The following is a 25,581-nucleotide window of genomic DNA, read 5'->3' as shown; positions in this document are numbered from 1 at the left end:
AAAATTTTTTAAGAAACCATTTTGGTGAATTTTTTTTTTTTTTTATTTTTTAACTAATTTATAAGGATTAAATTGAAAAAACATAAATTACTACGGAAAAAACGCAAAAAAAAAAATTCTGAGAGCAAATTTTTGGGTAAAAAACTGAAAAAAAAATTTTTATTTTATTTTGCAGTGTATTTAAGAAATTTAAAAAAAAACACTGTGAGGATTAAAAATAAATTAAAAATTTTATGTACGCAAAATTATTTTCAAAAATTAATTTTTTGAAAAAAAATTTTTTATTTTTTTTTATTTTAGTGTTTTATTATTATTATTATTTTTTTTTTTTTTCATTATTTTTCTAGTGTAAGTAGATGAACTTAATAATTTTCATGAAAATATTAAAAAAAATTTATTTTTTGAATTTTCTTGTAACATTTTAATTTGCAGAAAATTTTTGAACATATTTTTTGAATGATTCTAGATAAATAGAACAATAAATAATTATTATTATTACCTTTTTGTAACTGGTTATGATCGGCATTCATCTTGGCCTGCAACAAAAAATGCTAAGTCTCAGAAAGTAAGAATCTGTAAAAAAAAATCCGCGATAACAGCCAAAAAAAATTCTAAAAAAAGTGAGAAATAAAAATTCACCTCGTAGCCTTGTTTTGCGCCTCGTCCAGTGCCCCAATAATCCGTGTCTTTCTCGTGGGGATTGCATTGCTGAAAAAGACAGAAGGAATAAAAAATTAAACCCTCTGAACGAATGAAAAAAATAATAGCCCTGTACTTATGGGCATTGTGCTTATAATGATGAACAAAAGGAGAAAAGAGTGAAGTGAAAATGAAAATGCAAATGAATCGAAATATGAAACAATAAACCATAAATAATAGAAGAGTAACATATAATGTAATATAATATAATATGGTGTGAAATAGCTTCCATCAAGAGTTAACAGCTCTTTTATATAAATGTGTAACCCAACAATTGAAGCTAAAACTAAATGTTTAGATTTAAAACTTTTAAAACTGGATGTGTCCGTTATTTGCAGGACCTAACTTACAAGACTGCTATAACCCCAACCAATCTAGCCAACATTTAAACCTTCAACCCCTTATTTTAACTCTATACAACTGTACCCTAAGCTTTCATCTCCCTCGTCCTTCCGTTCGACCTTTCGTCCTCGTCTCTCTTCTTCACTACGCCAGAATACAACCATATTTACCAACTTTCGCGACGATATATAGCTGCTAAAAATAAAGAAAACTTGATCCCTTTCTGCAACTAAAACTGGTATTGGAACTTTCAAGCTTTGGATTCTTTCTGATCAAAAGAGTCAGTCGGATTTTAAAACACTTGACTTGTCAATTCATTTTTTATTTTTAGAACTAGTTATTAAAACATTTACAGCAAATTAAATTCTTTCATTTTATAAGCATAAAGAATGGGAAATAATTTTTTTGAGTATTATTCTGTACACAGAAAAAAAAATTTCTTAATTGGAGAATAAAATTCTTGGCTCAAGAAAATTTTCCGGTGTCTGAAGGAAGACCGAAGTAAAAATTTTTCTTGAAATTCTATTCTTGGTAAAAGTCATTTTTTCTTAATTCAAATTATCATAAATACTTGATACAATAAATTTTTATATTTGATCAAGATTTTTAGATACTTTAGGGAATGATTCAATTTTATTTGATCTTTGACATGTTAATCAATAAAAATATCAATGAAAATTTATTTCTATCTTTATATTTAATTTTTTGGAGCAAGAAAAAAATTTTCTGAAGACAAGAAAATTTACTTTTATCAAAAACTAAATTTTTTGGAGCAAGAGGCTGAATTTTTTCAAAACAACAAAATTTTCTATCAAGATACATATTTCTTAAAGCAAGAAAATTAATTTTGTTGGATTAAATGAAATTTCTTGTCAAAAAAAAATTTTTTTTCGCTCAAGAAAATAATTAGGAAGAAAAATATTTTGTGTAGCAAAATAAATTTTTTAAAAATTTGTACGACAAATTTTTCCCAATATTTTATTAATCATGAATATTAATCTGTCAACAGTAACTCTACTGACAATGAAAAAAGCTAAAACGTTTATAAATATTAAATAAGAGACTTGGACTCTTTTCAGTTTTATCCTGATTAAATTTTTTTATGCTAGTCCTGTATCTAGCCGTATAATATCTATGAAATTTATATTATAGTAGATACTTAGATTGACAACTTCCTATCGATTTTACGACACCCGGAAGTGAAGTAAATTTTTATAGCCTCCGAAATTCGATTCCAAACTCTTAAAAATTTATAATTTTTCCTGACTACGCGGTTAAATATTTATGCTCGGGACTATGTTAATAAAAAATAAATTGTAACTGTAAAAATTTGTGATCTTTTGGAACCTTGAGAACAAATTTTATTGATTAAAACTTTGAATATATTGAAGAGAGAATATTAAATTAAATTATGATTTTTTTTTTAATTTTTACTTCAAAATTTCGTTACTTGTCAAAAAAAAATATTTTAAGTAGTCAATAAAAATTTTTTTTTCTTTCTTTGCGATCCCTAAAAAACTGAAAGCAATAATTTAACCCCGTGCATACAAAACACAAAGCTTGATGCCCCATGCGATGAGAAAGAGGACAAATTATATTTACTAAGGGTAAAATATCTGACCAAGGGTCCTGAGAAGGGAAACGAGGTCATCCCTCATTCGATATCCTATGACCCAGTCACCCACGTTTGCTTCTTCTCTCTTTCCCTCGAACTTCTGCTCCTTAAAGGGCAATGCTCTCAAGTTGTTTGTCGACTGAAACGTTACGCAAACTTTCGAATAAAAAACAAAATAAATAATCCAAACCAAACTAAACCGAATTGGAGATTCAAAAGACTTTATTAAGACTCAGAGCATTTCTCCCTACCCAATACTTATGCTCTTGACTCTCTATTTACACAAGTATAAATAACTAGTATGTACACAAAGTACTTGAAGTAACACGACGGCTACAGGTGGCTTTGACGAATAAAATTCCTGGGAAAATTTTAAACCTACTTTTTTTTAAACCTACTTCGGACATTTAGACGGACGTGCTCATCCCCACTTCCACTTACACTTACGAAATTGAATGGTAAAAAAAAAAATTTCGGCTCCACGTCCTTTAAGAGCCAGTTCCGCTGGATAGGAGCTCAGGGATCAGATCCAGATTTAATTCTCGTCTATATAAAAAATTAGTGAGTGATGTTTTCTAATATCTCCAAAACCGGAAGCAGTTTAGTTTATTTTTTCATTGTACATTTATTTATAATTTACGTTTCGTGAGCTTGCGTGATGGACGCAATACTTTTGTTGAAAAAGCTCAGCTTGGACTTTTTATTTTTTTTTTGCCCGGGTCTAAGGTTGGAATCGGTCGGAGCCAATCGATTGGCTCTTGCTTTTTTATTATTGTTTTTTCTTTATTATATATATATATATATATATATATATATATATATATATATATATATATATATATATATATATATATATATATATATATATATATGGGTATAATATGAATGTATGGAGGTGGGACGATTTTTTATCATGAAATGTGGGAATAAAGACTCATTGACATTTATTATTTATTAATGTGTATTCTTTGAATACGGGAACTAAAGAATATACTTCTTCTCTTATTTCACCTCTAAGACTAGATAATTACTACTCCAGTTATTACTATTATTAGATTATTGTACTTTTCGGACGGTTTTGTACTTATAGTTTTTTATTGATTTCATTCGAGTTTAATTCGCGGACCTATGAAGCGCTGAGAAAGTTTTTACGAACTTTGATAAGAAATTTTATTTCATTGCAAATTAGTATAATTTATTTTTAGTAGATTTAGATTTTGCTCATTTTTATGTGACAAGGGTGGATTAGAGAAAAATTTAATTTTTTTTTTTTTTTTTAAATTCAATTCAGTAAAAAATTTTTTTATTGGAGAGCCCGTAAAAAATTTTTTACTAAGATCTGATACTTTAACAGACATTTTAAAAAATTTTAAATGTCTATAGACTGATTTATTTATACGTATAAAAATAGTTCAAAAAATTTCCGATGGAGGGCGCATGGTCGCGGAATTTTCTCATTACAAGAAAGATAATTTTGAGATATTAAAATTTAAAATATAAAAATTTTTTTTACACTCTTAAGGAGCTTGGCTGACATCGGTTTTTAGTTTAATCAATTATTAAACCAATTTTTTTTTTTAATATGACATTTAAATTGATGTACCTACAGTTCCAAAAAAAAAAAAAATTTGAAAAATTATTTTTAAACTCAATTTATGACAATATCAAAAAATTTTTATAGGAAAGGTCAAGATGAGGAATATTTTTATTAATTTTTTGTAAATATTTTTTAGAATCATAAATTGTATTTAAAAAATTTTTTTGAAAATTTTTGAGTTGAATTTTTTTCGAGTAAATCGAATAATTAAAAAATAAAATTTCGTATATATATAATCCTTGATAAACGAACTACGTTATACTCTTTGATAATTATTTAAAATAATACATTAGTACTAATTCAATGAACGAATAATGGAATGAGATCGAAAATGATAAAGAACTGGACAAGATAATATTTTATTTTCACGTTATTATCATCTGAATTAAAAAAAAATAAATACTCAACTGAGTAGCTAAATTAAAGCAATTAATTTAATGTACTTTATGTATAGCTATGATAAAACAACTGCTTTGAATTTTTTGAAGCCATCAGTATGGGTCATAGCAAAGATGGAACGATTAAAAGTTACTTCAATTCGATGAAAAGTACTTTCTATTATGAGAAAATTAAATTTCAAAAAAAAGTGTAATCAAAATTGTAACCTTGAATATTCTCTGTAGGTTATGAAAAATTTAATCTCAATTCAAAGTGTAGTTTATTAGCTATAGTGAAATATTTATTAAAACCTCTAGATTTATATTGAGCATTCCACGTCAAAGTGGACGGTTTGAAAATTTTTTTTTCTTCGATTTTTATTATTCATCAAAAGATTCTTTTTGATTAATTTTCATGTTATTATCTGTTCGTAAGATATCAAATTTAAGAAAAATTTAAAAAAAAATTATTGTTGCTTAAAACTTCTTTATAACTGGTCCAGAAATAAGAATTTTTTTTTAAATCTTTTAAAAAAATTTTTATCTTCAACTTTGAAAAATTTTTTGGAATCGAAATAATTTACGAATGCTAAAAATTTTTATTTTCCCAATTAATCCTTAAAAAAAAGATTTTTTTTCTCGAAAATTAATTTGTATATTTTTTTTAAAAAATAAACAATGAAAATCCATCTAAAAAATGAATTACAAACCCTCAAAGAGAATTTAAAAATTCATGGAGCTCATAATAGTTTACATCGTCTAAAAAATGCATCCGAAAGAAAAAAAAAAGTTATAAAATAATTTGGATTAAAAAAAGGCAGAGGTCTGTCTATAGAACGGCGGAGAATCGTGCATACAAACCGAAGCAAAAAATAAATAAATAACAAATAAAGTAATAAAAAAAAAAAAAGAATTAACACGTAACCAGGAGCTTGGGAGTTTGGAAGCAGCCATGTGAGGCATCGGCGGAGTCCTCTTTGGTGGTGGGGTTTTTAAAAAAGTAAAAAATAAAGAGTAGAGGGAATCTAAAGCTAAAGAAAAAATAAAAAGATGGGGGAGTATTTTTTCCACCCCTTGCGGCTCGTCAGAGTACCGATGGACTTGTGTGGGTTTCGAAGGCTTTACTTCCTCTTGTATTGGTTCCCCTTCTGTTCTATACCGTGTATTCCTATATTCCTATGTTCCTATGTTTCGTAGCTATTCCTATGTTGGTTCGAGCTTGGGAGCTTCAGAGGTTGGTAAAAACGAGTGAAAGAAAGGTATAAAGTGGAGAAAGGGAAAAAAAGACATGGCTAAAAAATAAAAATAATATAAAATAAAGCATAGTTTTTCCTCCACGGGGGAAACTGAACCCGAAGGGAGGAGAGAAGGAAAACCCGATGTGCTTGTGAGGGAGAATCGAGAATGCAAGAAAGTATTGGTACAATAGGCGAGAGCTTCGATAGCAAAAGGACGCCGACGAAAAGAAGCTCTGGACGAGGGTAAAAGGGGGGCAAAGGGGGCAAAAGAGGCAAAGGGGAGGGGGATGTAGTGAATAAAGAAAAAAAAAGTAATGAGTAAAGAAGAAGGGGACGGGGATGCAAGAAAATAAAAAAAACCACGATGAAGCGGCTGCGGAGAAGGAAGAGGAGGAAGAGGAGGAGGAGGAGGAGGAGGAGGGCTGGGAGGATACTAACCACCCCCGGGTGCCTCAAAGCTTCGCGTACGAGATAGGGGGTGAGGAAGAAAAAAAAGCGTAAAAAATGCAGGAGGTAACAGGAGGAAAAAATCGGGCTGCCTAGAAAAGAAGAGATGGAGATAGAGACCGAGACCGAGACCGAGACGGAGACGCAGATCCAGACGGAGACAGAGATCCAGATGAACCTCCGAGCTTCTGAGCGAGAGAGGGACCGATGGAAAGAAGGTGGAGAAGGTGGAAAAAAGAGGAGAGCACACAGCAGAGAGGGTGCCTTTTTTTTCTCTCCCTGCACATGCGTGACCGTCCGCGTACGAGGCGTATTGATCAGCCGAACGGCACGACGCCCGGCGTTCTTTCGCAGAGCGAATCTTTTTTTTCGGTGCTGCGAGATAAAGATGTGAGATCCGATATGCCGGGCTTCTTTTTCCCGATAAGGGTAAGCGACCTACCTCAACTTCAAAGATCTGACGTCACTCACGGGTCATCATTTTTGGGGGTGAGGGGTGATTATCAGTGCGATTGTCGTTAAGTTTATAAATTTTTTCGGGAATTTGAATTTACGGCGGGAAATTTTTTAATTCGGATTTTTTTTTTTAAGTAAAAAAAAAAAGTAGAATTTTTGCTTATAAAATATTTAAAATTTTTGAAAAATTGATACGGATTTTTTTTTTTCTTAAAATTTTTTTATTTTTAATATTTTTGGAAAAAATATTGTAATTTTAGAAAAGAAATTAAAATTCTATTTTTCTGTTACCAAAAAAAATTATTTTAATTTAGTTCTTAATACTAGATTAAATTCATAAAGTACACAACTTGTTGACTATTAAGTTTACATGAAAACTAATCACAAGATCATTTAATTCCCGATAAAAAAAATAATCCATTAGTTTCAACTTCAAAATTTTTTTATCACTATTTTATAGCTACTAAATTTAAGATATAGTATTTAAATTTAGATAACTCATGACTTATTGACTTGGTTGTGAAAAAAATAAATCTCTTTTCATAGAAAATTTAATTTTCTGTAAAAAAAACATCAATTCTTTCGATAAATTTTATGATTACTGTTTTAAATGTAAAGTTACTATTTTTTATCACTATTTTATCGACTATTTTTTGATAATAAATTGTAGTAGCTCGTAAAATGTTAAACTTACATAAAAACTTGTGAAATCGTTTAAAAAAGATTTCTTAAAATTTTTTTTTACTAACGCAGTATTTTAGAAAAAAACTAATTTTGTTATTTTTAAAGAAAAAAAAATTTTTATTTTAAAAAAAAAATCCGTCAAATTTTTTCCAAAATTTTGCTTTTATTTCCATTTAAAAAAAAAAATTTAATTTTAAAAATATCAAAATAAAAATCAATGTTTGTTTATAATTTTTAATAAAAAAAAATTTTTCCGTAAGAGTTAAAATTTTCCCATTTCTCCAAGCTAAAAATAACCCAAATAAAAATCCGTAATTTTGAAAACAAGCTTCCATAATTAAGAAAACGTAAAACTCTTTGAATGAATTAAAATTTCCACTCCCTCAGTCTCCCACAAGCAGTTCTAAATTTTCTCCCATGAAAACTCATTTTAAAATAAAAAGCTCTTGTTTCCCAAAGCAATCGACTAGAAGTAGGATCTTGATAAATTGACAGCAGCTGGACAAATGTCTCTCTGGGGTAACCCTTAATTAACCACCTACTAAGGAGCTGTCACCCTCGAAAAACTCGACTTATAAATCGAGCACCCTCTCCTAAAAAAGCAAACTCTAATCTACATAAACACCCTGGTCACCAAAAGCAAGCAACAAAGTCTGCAATTAATAAATAACAGAATAATCCATAAACTAGCAAAGCAGCAAGTGAGTGGTACAGATCCCTCAGCTCATCCTTGCACTCACTCGCTCACTCACTCTGCTCGAGATAGACAGTGGGAAGATTAATATTTAAACATTAAACACATGTGTTCCCACAATTTTATGCTCCTATCTAACATGTTTTATTTTATTTTTATTTTTATTTTAGTTTTTTTATCCTCCGTCCATGTCAGCCTCTTGAGAAAAAGATAGTAATACAAGTATATCAAGCCGAGGCCCGTAAGTCTTTTCGGAGTTGCCATAGCCCCGATACAAATTTGGTTGAGAACAAGGACGGAGAATGCTAAATTTTGTACACATGTGGTGAACGATCGTGTGACTTCCCTCCTTAGACAAGACTACTACTCGAATCGAGGATAAATTTACGACACATGCTACAACTACAACTATCAGATTCACTTTATTCCTTCTATATTAGATTTTTTATTTTACAACATAATATTGTGTTCACCAAAAATTCTAGAGTCTAAGTCTGTGTCAAGGAGTCGAAAGTCTTGAGTTCAAAGTCTAGTTAAAGTGAAGTAGAGTAAACTACGGGGTTTCAAGTAAGGAGGATAAGAGAAACGGGTGATAAAACTCAACAGTTGGCATTCAATCGCTCTCTTTTTATTTCTTACTCTTTTCTTTAAGTTATCACTTGGCCCTATATACTATATACTATTACATACTACTCGTTACAAACTTTACACATTCTGATTGATAAACCGGGAGCTGGCTTTTTGATTACTGTTTTAGTATCAACATTATTTTTGTAAACAATTTTTTATAAATAGAATTCGTGAAAGAATTAGTCGCTTTTGATAAAGTAGTTACATTTCAATTTTTTAAATTAGTTGTCATTGTTTAATAGGAATTTCATTTTTGGCCAAAAATCATGCAAAGAAAAATTAAGCTTATCTTTGTTATTCTTCATCTAAGTATTTTTTTTTTTTCAATTAATTGACGCTGTAAATTTTTTGAGTTTTTCTGGATGTATTTATGCAAATAAATTTTTTTTAACACTGTAAAAAAAGCGGCTTAAAAAATAGACTTATTTTAACACCACGTGGTTTTAAAATAAAATAACACCGGTGTTAAATCGGTGTAAAAACGGAGTAATACCAGTGTAAACAGTTTATTTAAAATATCAAGATTATAAAATCTATAAAATATAATAAAACTTTTTTTTTAAATTGAGAAAATAAATAGAAAATAGAATTGAAGTAGTATTCACTACACCGGTCCATAAACAAAAAAGTTATCTGTACTTTTGACCGGTTTTGAAGTCAGTTTTGCCTTTACACCCTCAAAATTTTGAGTAAAATGCAAAAAAAAAAGGCAAAAAAGAGAAAAACTGCAGTCACAGCGATGAATAAATTTTTGTAAACTCAAATTAAGTATGATTTTTATGTATGTCAATTCTCTGAATCTGAATCTAAACGTTAAGTAGCCCCTTGAGCTGTCAAAATTTGACAAAATTGCAAAAAACCCAAAAAAGTTGGAAGAAATCATAAAAAATCGAAAATATCGAGATGAAAAAAATTTTGGATTCTTATTTTAATAAATTTAAAAAATTCTTCGACTAGAACGCCATGAAAAGAAAATCTTGAGCTGTAAATTAATTTTATTGGACAATTAAATGACTGGAGGAAGAAACTTTGTTGATAGGAATAAAATATAGTTTGGATAAAATATAAAAGAGTATAAAAATAATATAAGTAAAGTTTTTCGAAGCCTGACCCAAATAAAAGAGGGAGTAAAAGTGTATATAGGTAGACTATATAATATCAGGTTGGTATACGGCACGACCCAGACAGTTTTTTTCTAAAAGACTATCTTAGGTTATAACCGGGAAATTCCCATTCTTGGTCATAACATCGCGCCATAGAAAACTGCACTGGGGTAGTCTGCAGACAATTCGCAGTTAAATTTTTATAACCGTACACTAGAGAACCAGTAGTACGGCATTATATAGAAGTTCAAGTTGCAGAGCCACCAGACGCGGGATAGCCACGGCCTGCTCGCGGAAAAACCCATAAACCTATACGTCTACACACATATATATTATATATTTTACCCTCAATTTCTACCCGGTGCCGCTGGTATCCTCGAGCCCCACCCCCCAACTCGCCCCACATCTCTATCCCGGCCCCACATCTCCTGTGTGTCTCAGTGCCCCTTGCCACGTCGCTACACTAAACCGAAAGTCGTTACAGTATAAACGGGAAAATGCATTTTACCCCACACTCTAACCCACCTTTATCCACCCCCACCTTCACTCCCACCACCTTCATTCTCATTCTCTCGTTTAGTTTTAGCTTTTTTGTTATTTCCTTTCTCTATATTCAATCCTTCCATTCTTTATTGGCTTATCCGTTTTATAGTTTCAAGAATTTCGTGAAAAGCATTATTAAATTAAATAGCTTAAATTTTTCCATGTTATTATTATTATTATTATTATTATTATTGAAGGAGTTTTTTTTTTTTTTATTTAAACATTAGAAATTTCAAATTGCTGAGAAGATAAAATTTTTCCGTTCACTTTAATTCGATTTCCTAGTTCACTTTGTATAATATGTACATCGACTTGTGAAAAAGTACAAAGGACTTGCTATAGATAATTTATTTATGTTTTTTTTTTACTAAGAAAATTGGCAATCTATTCTGTTCTTTGCAACTTTGTTATCTAGCGCTAGAATTTTAAATAATAATTGACAAGAATTAAAAAATTTAAATTCAACTTTTTTTTTTTTTAAATCGTATAAATTTCCCGCGCTTTTGACCTAAAAAACGCCTCTAGCATTTTAGCACTACCGTCATCTAACGAAACTCTTTAAAAATAATATTAAGATGTTGCATTCATAATAAATCTAATTTATAAAATTACAATTTTTAATTTCCTAATTTGTTTACCAACTAACTTCAATTATGAATTTAAAAGTATATAAATTACATAATTAATAAAATAAAAAGAGTTTAGTAAATTTAATAATTTTCATACAACGTGGTTTTAAATTTAGCCCACACGTGGTAAACGTACCCAAGCTGGCGAATAACGAGCTTAAAACTTCAGGATATAGAATTACTCGATTAAAAGAAGACATTAAATACTTCATATGATATACGCATACAAGTATACATACATGAGATACTTTAGTATGATATTTATGGTGTATAACAGAATTCAGCACCCTTTTACTAATAAAAAACATCTGGTTAGACCTTATAATCTCAACAATAGAATAAATATGAAGATATTGATAATTAAGAAAAAAAAAAATTTTTTTTTAATAGGTTATGACTCATCATGTATGTTCATGCATGTGATCATGATCATACATGGCATGGATAATCATGCAGGATATTGTATCATCAATGTCATGCATGATATTCGTACTCGTAAGTCATGATGACACATTTGGTTCTTTATGTAATCATATAATCAATTTATGTACAATCATGCATGACATTATCGATAATCAATTATCGCTGTGTATAATTATCATGCATGATCATATTAGGTCACATATAAAATGCACGGCGAAAAAAACATAGAGATTTTTACTATTTTTCTAATGTTAACATGGGAATTTTTTCTTTATTAACATGATAAAAATATCCATGTGACGTAGGCAAAATTTATGGAACTTAATTTAATAATTACAAATTTACATGACAATTTTATCATTCGAGCAATTTCAGATTATTTAAAATTAAAACATTGATATACAGTCGGTTTGTGATAAAAAAATTCGAGGAAATTTTTTTCAAATTTTGCTTTACATTTCGAAAAAATTAAAAATCCAGCAGATTACGGACGGTGTGGCTTAAATTGCCATAACTTTTTCAAAAATTGACTTATCGGGACGTTTTTTTTTTTTCAAAATTTTTTTTATTAAATGTTCTTTTTGGGAAAAAATAGAAAAAAATTATTCAAACCTATCTTCATCGTTATTTTTTAGATTTTCCAAAAAAACTCCGAATTTCTCAATGATAAACATTTTTAATTTCTTTTTTCTTTCTTTCAAATGAAACTTTGACATTTTCTACAAATATCCTGAAAATTTCAGAATGATGTTTTTTCGATTTGTATTTTTTTTCAATTGAAAAAAAAAATTTTTTTCATGTCATAAATGAATTTTTGGATATTTTTATCATGTTAAAAAAGAAAAAATTCCTATGTTAACATTGGAAAAATCCCTACGTCAACATAGGAATTTTTCCTATGCAAAAATAGGGAAAATCCCAATTTTTTTTCGCCGTATAAATGCGTATCGGTTCTAACCAAATGACAGTTTAAATAAGTTAATATATGATTATCCATGATAATATATGGTCACACGTTCGACTTAGGTTCTCTAGGAAAATTTAATGTCGCATAGTGATGGTTATTAAATTTTTCGTTGGCGGTGATCTTAAAATTTATATGAACATTAACTGAAATCATGGAGAAAATAGTAAAAAATTTAGTTTGTTAGAACTAAAGAGTGAGCAGGTAAAAGTGCTAGTGGGTGTACATTAATAAAAAGACGTGTTCATATAAAACATAAAATCTTGAATATTTCGAGAGTAAAAATAAAGTAAAACAAAACAAATAAACTAAAAAGGCTGGGGAAGAAACGAAGAATGAGATGAGAAAATAGAGAAATGGGAGAGCATAACAACTGAGGGAGAAAAAGAGGAGGTGGGGTGGGGTGCAAGTTGAGAGGTAGGGGAGTTGTGAGTGGTAGTTGGGGGTGAGTAGGTCAAACTTTACGGCCCTGGTGTCTAGACGTCGTTGCGCGTCGTGCAGGGCAGTAAAACCGTTTTAAGGGGCTGTTTTACCAGGGCACTCAGTAAACGGGCTTGTGATCCCATGGAAGGTGTGAGTTCAAGAGAGTGCAATTCCTCGGGGATGAGGCTGCTGCCACCAGAAATAAATAAAAAATTTTGTAAAAATATTAAATCGACTGATTAACTCCTTCAATCCGGTGTTTTATGTCCTTTCTTCGTCTAGACGTTTAATTCCGATTTTTCCGTCGACTCGAGTACTTTTTTTATAATTTCACTTTATCGAGGTTTTTATTATTGGATGTTGCTAAGAGGTATCGGGAAACTAATCACTAATTTTATTATTCGATTATATGCTTAATTAATAATTCCAACACTTAACTACTTGCTTATTAAATCTTAATTAAATAATTAACTGATCAGTTTCATTTTATGGTAAATTCTTTTTGTCAATAAACTGAGTCAGATTTATAGATCAAGATTTAAGAAAACTTCAGAGTAGATCTCTGAAGTTAAAATATTCGAGGAACATTTTTTTCCAGGCATTATTATAATAAATAGTTCTACGAAGTCCGATAGGTGGCGAGAGGTAGTCAAAAGTTTTCACTTGCAGAGCGTTCGATTTTATAGTATAGAGTAAAATTTTAATGTTTGAGGCGTAAGCGAGTTCTTATGACTTTTTCTTGCAGTATTTCAGTTAATGATGGGTAATACAATGACAAAGTTTAAATTAAGAATCATTATCATTTTTAACAACTCTTGTTCACAGAAATTTTAAATTACCTACACGGTGGAAAAAACATAGGGATTTTTCCCATTATTGCATAGGGAAAATTCCTATGTTGACATAGAAATTTTTTCAATGTTAACATAGGAATTTTTCCTATGTTAACATGACAGAAATATCCATGTGACATAGGAAAAATTTATTTATCACTAAAATTTATGAAACTTAATTTAATAATTACAAATTTACATAATAATTTTCTCATTCGAGCAATTTTAGATCATTTAAAAGTAAAACAGTAATATATAGTCGGTTTGTGATAAAAAAATTCGAGGAAATTTTTTTCAAATTTTGCTTTACATTTTGAAAAAATTAAAAATCCAGCAGATTATGGACGGTGTGGCTTAAATTGCCATAACTTTTTCAAAAATTGACTTATCGGGACGTTTTTTTTTTCAAAATTTTTTTTATTAAATGTTCTCATTGGAAAAAAATAGAAAAAAATTATTGAAACCTATCTTCATCGTTATTTTTTAGATTTACCAAAAAAACTCCAAATTTCTCAATGATAAACATTTTTAATTTCTTTTTTCTTTCTTTCATATAAAACTTTGATATTTTCTCCAAATATCCTTAAAATTTCAGAATGGTATTTTTTCGATTTATATTTTTTTTTAATTGAAAAAAAAATTTTTTTCATGTCAGAAATAGGAAAAAAAATTAATTCTTTTTGAATACATTTTTTTAAGATAATAATTTTCTTGCTAGATATTTTTCAAAAATTAAGTCATTGGTAAAATAAAAAAAAAAAAAAAAGAAATGGTACATGTTTAGTCATCGTTACGACTATTTATAACTCGGACATCATCTCATAAAAAGGTAGCAAAAATCAAGTGTCGAATGTTGATCAGAAAAGTAGCTTTCAATAGCCACTTGAATGACTTGAAACTCACACAGCACATGCACATATATTTATCTGTATATAATAAAGTAGAATAGAGTAGACAAACTCCAGTGACTGGATAGCTCAAGCAAAAAGTCCTATTAATCGGACGTCTGAAGTGCTCTCTTGAGAAGCAGGTTTAATAATTTTCAGCAATTTAAAACTTTTGAGAACTTCTGCTAAATAATTTCGGAATAAAATAATCTTGAGTGAATAGCATCGAGTTAATAAGTGAGCTAATTTATTAAAAAAGGTAGTGATGCATACTTTGGATAGAGTTACGTACAACTTGATATTGTATCTCGAGGTAAAGTAAGCGTCTGTTTTTCATCACATATGGAACACGTGGCCCGGAGTATGTAACACTGAAGGCTCTGTTCGTAAGAGAACATCAGTAACCATCAGTTAACCAGTGTGTTATATACAGTACCATAACATATAACATATAACATGTATAAGGGGTCGACATATTACTTTATAGCCAATAGAAACCCTCGAGTATATTATACACAGGCTTTACGACTACCATCCGAGTCTTTAATTTTTATTACAACTATCGGGTTCTTCTAACCGGAATGGCTTCTATTAATTATTGTAATTTCTCTACACTTTATTTTACCAATTATTTTTTTTATTCTATCTTTTAAGCTGCTGCAAATTATCCCGACAAAATAAAAAATTTTCATAAACTCAACACATCTATGCTTTAAATAGTCATTTTATAATTAAGTTCATTTAAAAATTCTATTTTTAAAAAAAATGTTTTTTCATTTTTTAAAAAAAAATTTTTGATTAAATTTAAAAAAAAAAATTTTTAATAAAATTTTTTTTCATTTTTGAAAAAAAAAAAAAAGAAAAAATGAGATAGGATTTTTTTCAAGTTGACGGGGCGGGTTTATAAAATAATTCCTGTAGTCGCCAATAGATGGCGAAAGGCGGCTGAAAGTTCTCACTTGCTAAAAAGTAAATTGGGTAATTATTTATAAAAAGGGTCAACCCAATTTAAAAAATTTTTTTTATCCTGCTTGTTTTTACGACGCATTTATAAAATAAAAATTTTTTTATGTTGTCCAAAAAAAATTTGGATTCAAAATTTGTATCGATGTCTGCGATGATTTTTTATGTTTAAAACTTTAACTTAAACTATATTCAAAATTAAAAAATTCAAAATTTGTTAATTTTACGACCATATAAAATAATTGTATTCAATAAAATTTGAAATCGGCTGAGATTTATCAATTTTGCATAACAATAAGTATCTTATGAATTACAATATTTTTGGCGCGGAATTTAAAATACTTGTTTAACGTAAATGTATAAAATATTAAGTAAAAAAAAGTTTTAGGAGATTCTTTTGAAATTAAAATTAAAATTTCTAACGGAAAAATAAAGTAAAAAATGATAAAAGCATTAAACTTAGTTCCATTTATTTTCTACCAACCGGATAATTATGATCAATGACTTTATTTGTCAAAAGAAATCTCTAAAATCTCTAAGCAGATCGACATACGTCTGTGTCACGTTTAATTTTAAAAATCAAAATGATATCTCGTATTCTTTCATATATATTCAAATATTTATATATATATATATATATATATATATATATATATATATATATATATATATATATTATTATAAATAGTAGACTATTAGTAGCCTAAGGCGAGAAATGGCGCAAAATGTTTGTTATAGACATTTGTTCCCATATCACTTATTCAACAAAAATATTCAAATTGGTAGTCATTAATAAAAATTAAAGAGACATCACTGGGTCGGCTATCAGGGTTTAGGGGTGATTCTTCTTCTTTTATTTTCGGATCGGTGTGCAACAACATATCTGGGGGTTGTTTTAACCCCCACTTTCTGGCTCAACAACTATATGACTGTGTACAGTTTTTCTTGTTATATTATGGGGGTAGAAAAGTGACTGTACCCTTTTATCTTACCTAACCCTGCACCGTGAGACTATGTCTAGTTTATATAGATATATAGACTATACGCTTTTTTTTTAATATTATTTTATCTGCGTGCGCACCGCCTCCTTTAATGCATTCATTTTTTCCGCATCTCTTAGCGTTATTTTTTTACTCATCCTCGCCTTAGGTCTTATGGCTCCTTAGTCATTTTTGTAGATCAGTTTTTTAAACACTCGGGGAATTGTTATTCTAGAATTTTTTTCCGTTGAACATTTTTTAACTCCTTCCTTAATTTTTTTATAATTATTTCTAAAGTACACGGCGAAAAAAAGAGGGATTTTTAATATTTTTCCAATGTTAACATGGGAATTTTTTCTTTATTAACATGATAGAAATATCCATGTGACATAGGAAAAATTTATTTATCACTCAAACTTAGGTACCTTAATTTAATAATTACAAATTTACATAACAATTTTCTCATTCGAGCAATTTCAGATTATTTAAAATTAAAACATTGATATACAGTCGGTTCGTGATAAAAAAATTCGAGAAAATTTTTTTCAAATTTTGCTTTACATTTCGAAAAAATTAAAAATCCAGCAGATTATGGACGGTGTGGCTTAAATTGCCATAACTTTTTCAAAAATTGACTTATTGGGACGTTTTTTTTTTCAAAATTTTTTTTATTAAATGTTCTTTTTGGGAAAAAATAGAAAAAAATTATTCAAACCTATCTTCATCGTTATTTTTTAGATTTAATTTTTTAGATTTAATTTCTCAATGATAAACATTTTTAATTTCTTTTTTCTTTCTTTCAAATGAAACTTTGACATTTTCTACAAATATCCTTAAAATTTCAGAATGGTGTTTTCTCGATTTGTATTTTTTTTCAATTGAAAAAAAAATTTTTTTCATGTCATAAATGAATTTTTGCTATGTCACATGGATATTTCTATCATGTTAATAAAAAAAAATTCCTATGTTACCATTGGAAAAATAGGAAAAATCCCTATGTTTTTTTCGCCGTGTAATAAAAATATATGAAATTTTATTAATTTTTCATAGCATCGTAAGAAAAAAAAATAATTTTTTGCCAGTTAAAACTCAATGATGACTTTGCTGGTTAACATAATTTTTTTTTTTTTTTACCAAGCCTTAAAATTGAACCCTATAAATTTTTTTTCGTTGACTATTTCCCGCTGTGTCATTGAATATTGTCTCGAATTGATTAGAAATAAGCATTGATTTATCTTCAAAATTTATTTGTGTGTAATGTAAATACAAATAAAACAAAGAGAGACATTTGGCGGTAAGGATTGGGCCCGTTACCATTGGTGTCACAACATTTGGCCTCGTTCGAAAATTATGGGGATACTTGTACCTTTACGACACATTTAAGATACCCTTCGACACCCTTTTTTACTATTTCAATATCTTCTCCTCACTCAAACGTCTCCCTTCTCTTTCTACTTTATGTAGTATTGGTATTGTATAAAAAGTGCACTTATAACTTGAGCATTCGCGTGGAAAAACTTACCACCCTTTTTACATGCCGACATAAGGAATCAACCAGAAATTACAAGTTTCATTGACTCATACTTTATTTATTTTTTTTTCAACTCACATTTTCAAGACCCTTTTTAAAATTTAAATGTCATCTTTGTAGATGTACTATGTGGTATAGTATGTAGTATAGTAAGTGAAATTTTATTTATTGACTTGTTAAAATTCAAATCACCCTCGTAAGATTTTATGACATCCCTTTTTTAGTGGCTATTTCAACGAATTTTATTCTGATTATTTAATTTATATGTTTAGTTCCTATCGTGAAAGATGAAATTTTATTTTTTTTTGACAATCAACTTTCATATTTTTATGCAGTTGTTTACTAGAGAGCTTTCATTTTTTTTTCTAGCTTATTTCGCTCATTATTGAATAAATTTATAGATTTATACTTTCTTGAAAAATACAATTTTTTTTTTATCAGGAAATTTATAATGTTGAGACCAATATTATAAATTTGTAGCCATAGAATTAAGACTTAACTTGATACAAAAAAAAAAAAAATTAAAAAATAATCAACCTCGAACTAGAAATTTAATTTTAATTACGATATTTACATATTTGAAGTACAACAACAATAATTGTATAAAATAACATACAAGTTTTTAATTGATCTAAATATAAGGGAAAAATCGATAAACGCGGTAAATTAATTTTTTTTTTTTATTTAATTTTAAAATATATTTGTATGATACTTTACACTACTTATTTAAGCTTCTTCATTTTATTTTACGTAATTGACAAATCATATTCAATAACTCGATCTACCACTTTGCAAGCGAAAATTTTAAGCTGCCTCTCGCCATCTATCGGCCGCCATGAGACAACTCATCTAACGCGTTTTTAAATTTTGAAAAAAATAAAATAAAGTTGTTTCTTAGAAATATTTATACATCCTTTTTTTTTTTTTTTTTAAAATTTTTTTTGACAATATTTTTAAATTACCATGCATCAACTCTGTTTTACTAAACAGTAAAAAATTTTGCGTCAAAAAATTTTGTGTTAAAAATTTTTATGTTAAATATTTAACACTTTTTTGTATTAAAAATGTTTATGTTAAATATTTAACATTTTTTGTGTTAATTTAACACAATAAATGTTAAATTTACACATAAAAGTGTTAAATATTTAACACAAAAATTCTCCTATATTTCTTAGATTCGATTTTCTGACAAAGTAAAACCCAAAATAATTAAATAAAAAATATTTTAATCCATAATAATAGCGATGCGATGAGAAAATGTTTATAAAAATACGTAGTTTGCCCAGCGGGTGGTCAACCCTTGAGATTTTTTACGCGTCCGTAAACATAATCCCTTAAAACGCTTAAAAGTATTTAGGATAATTTTTCTTGAGGTTCTCTCTGAGCATACATATCTCTGTATACACAATTTTATATCCCTTAGTCGCTTAAATAAGAATATTCACTAAACATTATGTAGAAAGACATTACTTAAGGGTGTGAGAGAACTTTCTCTTTCGCTCATTCACTCTCGCTATCTTTGGTTACGAATAATAATTACAATAACAATAATAGTGAAAACAACCCCTTTAAGATTATGCTAAAAAGACAGAGAGAGAGAGAGAGAGAGAGAGAGAGAGAGAGGAGTAACTAAACGAGGAATTCCGTCATTGCTCATCCTCATTTCCCCTACTCATCCGATCTTTATAAATTAAAATAATGCTTCCTAAACTAAGAACTTCTGGGGGGTAGGGACAAAGGACCGCGTGAGCTTAAGGACTAGCTAAGAGTGAGAGAAAGAGACAAACAGAGAAAGGACTAAATCTAAATGAATTCAACCCTTGGGTTGTTATTTTTTAAAAAATTTTTTTGCAGCCAGTTTTTTTCACTTGTAATCCACCGTCATTTTTTTGCTATCTGAGAAATGCAAATCGAGCAACGACATTCTCGCGGGGCAACCCCGCGCGATTGTTTAAAAGAGAGTGGAGCTGAATGACGTGGACGATGATGACGCCCGGGGGCGCCGAAACCGTTTCGTTAGAACTCACTTTTTTTGCTACGGAATTTTTTTTTACCATTTTTTTTTTTTGTTGAGGAGCTAAGAGTGGTTGCGTGCTGACGGATTGCTTCTGAATGGTTAATTAATTTAACTGAAAATTTTCGGGGCTTTTTTGCAGATATGTTTAATTGGGATGACGGTTTAACTTTTTTTGCTGAGGATCTGTGTCAGGATCTGTAGGTATGAATTTTTTTTTTACTTACAGAATTTTTTTTTTTTATGTATACTTGGAATAATAGACGTTTCTAATAATTTTTAGAACACGTAGAAAAATATTTAAAATGCATTAAAGTATTTTTTTTTTTTTTTTTTTTTTTTTCATAGAACACCGAATAAAAAGTATGGCATTTAATAAAAAAATTGGTGAAATGCATAACAAAAAAATTTTTTTTTTAAATTTAAAAAAAAAATTTTTTTTTTTATAAAACATTTTTGTCTAGATGAAGATTAATTTCTTTTTTTAAATCATGAAAAAAAATTAGAGTTCAATTCAATTACAGTATCAATAGAAAAAAAAAAATACATTTTTTTTTAGAAAACAATTACGGCTCATAGCTTATTGAACCTTTAACGTGGTCAAAGAATTTTTAATTGAAGAGAAAAAAAAAGTTTGGTAAATCCGAATGTTCACGCCCTAAGCGCTCGTGTCAAAGGTAAATTGATCAAAGTAAAGTTTGAATATACAATAAGTTTCTACTAATAACTTCTGTACTATATTAAATTTTTTATTAATTCCATATCAAACGTATAAACCAAATTATTTACTGTAAAAAAATTAAAAAAAAAATTTTGCCAATATTAATTTTATTTACAATTGAATTTTAAAGCTTGTTTAAATTTTTCCACGTTTGGAACGTCTTCTTTTGATCCAATACGTGAATCATCAGAAAAGAACCAATTAAAGATTAGATTAAAAGAAAAATTTTTATTAAAAGTAATGTATCATGTAATTTTGAATAAATAAGCAAATTAAGTGCTTGTACCTTGACAATCAAATAAAAAATCAATAGATGTATTAGATGTAGATAGCATCTGTTTACTCAGACCCAATTAAAGAACTGTCTAAAAAAATTCCCATAGAATCTGATGAAAATATCGCATTACAAAGCATAGAAAAACATAAATACATATACGTTTGTTTTTTCAATTCCCAAATTAGAAGTTGTTGCATAAATTTAGAGTGAGTGAGGATGGGTACGCGATGAGCGTGTCGTCGCCCTTAAAAAATAAAGGAAAGTTATTTGAATGCGAATAGGAAGCGTACTCGAAAGAAGACTGGTGTTAGTAAAAAAATCAGCATCCAGTGGCCTAAAGAGCACAAGAGTAAAATAAAAAGAAAGACAGTGCCAGTGGGTATATGGTTGAGTCAAAAACAACGCACGTTATATGACAATAAAAAAATAGTATAGAGAAAAGAATGGCCCAGGATAATAAATTGATTTAAATAATCTGCAGTATGTAAATTATCGGAGATTCTCACGGCTGAGACAGACACCTCGTGTGGCTTTACTTTTTATGCTTATGCATATACGGAGGAAGAGGGAGAAAAACTGGACCTGTGTATACATTTTAGTATTAGGGTCGTCCGTGGACTATGTAATTCCTCCACTGGAACTTAACTCGAGGGACACTATTTTTTCGAGCCCTAAACTACGGTTCAAGACAATCACCGCAATCTGCATTTTCGCCCGACAGTCGACAGCCGACATTGCAAAGAGTCTCTAAGCCTTTTTCGTTGGAGATTCTCTCTCTCTCTCTCTCTCTCTCTCTCTCTCTCTCTCTCTCTCTCTCTCTCTCTCTCTCTCTCTCTCTGTGTTTTTTTAGCATCTTTTCTCGCGATCCTTTGATTTTTATGCACATATTTCCCACCAGCCACTTGAGACTATCGAGTACTCTTAATCGACGAATACATTTCATTTTTAGTATTTAAATGTATCACTTTGCATCTTCGAGTGTCATATGTGTCACGTTGTGTTTGTGTAGTAACCAAATTTTTTAATAATCTTTTTGGGGGATATTTATCCGATGCAAATTGTTCTGTCGCTTTGTGTGCACATATTTTTTAGATGGTTATTTGTGTCAAATATTAACGATTGATAGGGATAATATTTTTTTTGTCAGGAAATTTTATGACGTTTCTATGAGAAAAATTTTGTTTTTTTAAAATGAACGTTTAAAAAAAAAATTTTTTTTTCTCACTTAAAAATTAATGAAAATTCAAGCATTAATTTTGGAAAAAAAACTTTCACAGTGGATGGGAATAAAAAAGTTAACTCGGCTTAAGAAAAAAATTCTTGAACCAAAAAATTAATTTGTATTATTTCCAATATTTTTCTTGCTAAAAAAATTTATTTTGGTTCAATATTTTTTTAAAATGAATTTTTTTAATCAAAATTTTTCTCTTTAAGTATTTAACAAGCTTACTTTTTTTTTTAGATCTAAAAAAAACATTCATGAGCGATAAGAAAAATTATTTGTTTTTTTTTTTAACTTGAAAACCTTTTAATTAATTAATTTTCAACTGAAATTCATCATTTAAGAACTGCGTATTGAAGAATGTATTACATTAAAAAATTTTCAAAGAATTTTTCTCTCAAATATTTAAAACTCTTTTTAATTTATCATAAAAATGCACAGGCGTTAAAAAAGGACAGTAATAATTTTTTTTGTAAAATAATTAATTTAATTTACCATCTGCCGGATCATTTTCACAAAAAAACTCATAAAAAAAAAAAGGATTAGCATCTCGAGAAACCGGAACAGGAAAAGCGAATCCTTGAGCAAAAAAAAAAATTTGAATATCGCAGATCGAAAAAAAAGGTAATAAAAAATGGTAAGGAATGGCAAAAAAAAATTAAAATAAACGAGTAAAAAAAAACTGGGGGTTATAATCGAGCAGGAAGCCCCGTAGCCGTTAGGAGCGTTTCAAGACAAAAGGATTTTTTTGAAACGATTTTTTTATTAGGTTAGAAAGATCTGCGAGTCCTCATGACCAACCACGTCACATTATTTCTACTGGACCTCGTCTCCATAGTCTCGCTCATAAATAAATGCTTGCAGAAAAAAAAACCTTTTACCACCACCTAGAATTATATCTATTCAAATGAGCATCCTTCGACGAGCAAAAAATAAATAATAATAAAAGTGAAGGCCCTTCATTTTTTCTTTTCTCTTTTAAAAACTTCCCTCGTCACTTTTTTTATTTTAAATATTTTTTTACTCAATCCTTTCCTCCTCTTACGTATTATTTCCTCTTCCGCATGCATTTACGTTTGTAAAACTTTTTTTTTTTTTCAAAATAATATTTTTTAAATAAAAGTGAAAATTTTGAAAAAAAATTATAAATTTTTTTTGTGCGTGGAAAAAATTTTGGAAAACTTACGTCACTGGAAAGTCCATTGTTCCAAGGATAGGGGGGTTGAGAAGGCGACTGTTGCTGGTGGTGGACTCCACCGACTCCGGTCGTGGAATGGGGGTTGTGAATATGCTCTGCCATGACACTGACCCAGTGGGCCAGCCCCCCTCCACCGCCTCCTGACCCACCGGTTACTGTTCCGGTGTTACCGTTTCCCGTCGCGGTCCCATTGTTCCCCACTGTTCCTCCACCCCCTCCTCCATCGTCCGCTGCATCTGACCACGCGAAAGAAGCTTTCTGAAAATATAAATTCGAAGGATACTAAATCAATTGTTATGCATAAGTTCTTTTCTATTTGTTGCTATTTCAATTTTATTTATAGGTTTTTTTTATTTACTATTTTTAAGCCCAAAATATTATTTTATTTTCCACCGTAAAAATTATTAACTGCCAAGAAAAATTTTTTTTTAATTATGACCGAAAAAATTAAACTTCTGGATTAAAGAGATATAAATATTCTTGATTCAAATTTTTCCTTAAAAAATTATAAAATTAAGGAAAACTTAAAAGTAAAGGTTAAAAAGTCACATTTTCTACACAGAAAAAAAATCTTCTAGCTCCAAAAAAAAATTTCAAAGGAGACAAAATTTATTTTGGAGCAAAAAAAAATTTTCAATCTTCGTTAATATTTTCTTGAGCCAATAAAATTTATTTTTTTTTTATTGTACGATTTTGGTCGATAAAAATTATTGAACAAGTTAACTGACCTATGCTTCGATGCAAAAAAAAAAAAGGAACAAAATTTACCGATTAAAAGTCCGTCAGCCCTTGTCAAAAAAATATTTCTAAAATATATATTTTTTTTCTTTTGGATTGTTTGATAATCCTTTTCTAAAATACTGAAATTTTTAGACAAGCACAAAATTATCCAAACTTATGTTTAAATATTTAATCAATTATTATTTGGACTAATAAAAAAAAAATTTATAGATAAAAAATTTTATTTCTGAATTTTTTTAAAAAATATTTTAAAGGACAAAATGTATAAAATTGCCAGAAAATTAATTTTCACCTCCAAATTTTTCTCAAAGATCCATCAACTAAAATTAAATTTTAATTATTTCGATTAAAATTTGTTACTTCCAGCATAATATTTATAAGCAAATAATGAAAAAAAAAAAAAAAAAAAAAAAAACTAGTCATAATGATAAACAATAAAAATGACTTTGAAATAATTATCAAAGCAAATCCCTAACCTCGTCACTATCATCCCGATGTAGCGCTAAATTCCTCGGAAAAGCCGGCACACTGCTAATACTGAGCTCCTTAAGATCCTTCGCGTCCTTAATATTACCAATGGCAGCACTAAAATTATCTTTAAAGTTAGCAAAATTATCCTTAAAGTTCAAATTATTGTAACCATTAGTATTGGTAAGTACACTCTTCCCAAGAACCGCGCTCGCGAGCAAACTTTTGTACAGGTCATTAGGCAGCATGAATTTCTGCTCGCGCTCTTCTTCAGGCTCTCCGTCACCGCCGATTTCCACATCACCGATTTCCTTATCCTTAACACACGAATTGTTGGACAGCTCACTGTCAACCTCCACCGACGAATTAGACACGACACTTACACTCGACATTTTATAAAAAAAAAAAAAAAACTCGTACGTTTTCTTTTTTTATCGACGGAATTACATCAATCAGTAATCACTTATTTATTTAAAAAACTTATTTTATTAAATCACTAGATTGCTTTGAATTTATTATTAATTATCATCTATTTAATTTATTATTTATTATTTAATGCACATTACTTAGGAACTTTTGCGCGCGCAACTCATTACACGTTGCGTCTAATTGGCTGGTTAATTAACGCGGGAATCTGATCCACGCGGTCGAGCTCTCGGTAAAATAAATTTAAATTTAAATATTAAAATTGATATTAAAAAAATAGGAAGTTTGTTTATAAAAATGATCGGCCGCGTGTTAATTACCCGCGTGCTAATTACATCGTTGGACATGATAAGCCCGGCGGCCGAAGAGGCCGACCGAGCCTGCAGTCTTTCAGAGCGGGGGTTAACGAAAATTAGCCGACGGAAAACAAACGGGCATTATAAAAAATAAAAGGAG

The 25,581-nt window shown here is 29.2% G+C and overlaps 1 protein-coding gene across 3 annotated transcripts in view; it reads right to left on the bottom strand.

The window, feature by feature from the left end:
• The window catches only part of LOC141532780 (zinc finger protein rotund), a 75,688-nt gene extending 50,408 nt beyond the window's left edge, over positions 1-25,280 (bottom strand). The window contains exons 1-4 of one of the 3 annotated variants that reach the window (XM_074251277.1): positions 24,708-25,280; positions 23,479-23,772; positions 640-708; positions 500-551 (exon numbers count right to left, since the gene is read on the bottom strand). In XM_074251277.1, coding sequence (XP_074107378.1) covers positions 500-551; positions 640-708; positions 23,479-23,772; positions 24,708-25,091 — 799 coding nt within the window. In that variant the 5' untranslated portion in view covers positions 25,092-25,280. The remainder of the gene's footprint in view (positions 1-499; positions 552-639; positions 709-23,478; positions 23,773-24,707) is intronic. The other 2 variants (XM_074251278.1, XM_074251279.1) reach the window with 2 other exon arrangements.
• Between the last annotated feature and the right edge of the window lie 301 nt (positions 25,281-25,581).

This window comes from Cotesia typhae, unplaced genomic scaffold (genome assembly GCF_013202065.1).
Source record: "Cotesia typhae breed Kobodo isofemale line unplaced genomic scaffold, CoteBio_Ctyphae contig_69, whole genome shotgun sequence".
NCBI lineage: Eukaryota > Metazoa > Arthropoda > Insecta > Hymenoptera > Braconidae > Cotesia > Cotesia typhae.
The sequence above is the reverse complement of the archived record's forward strand: the minus strand, read 5'-3'. Positions and strand labels throughout refer to the sequence as shown.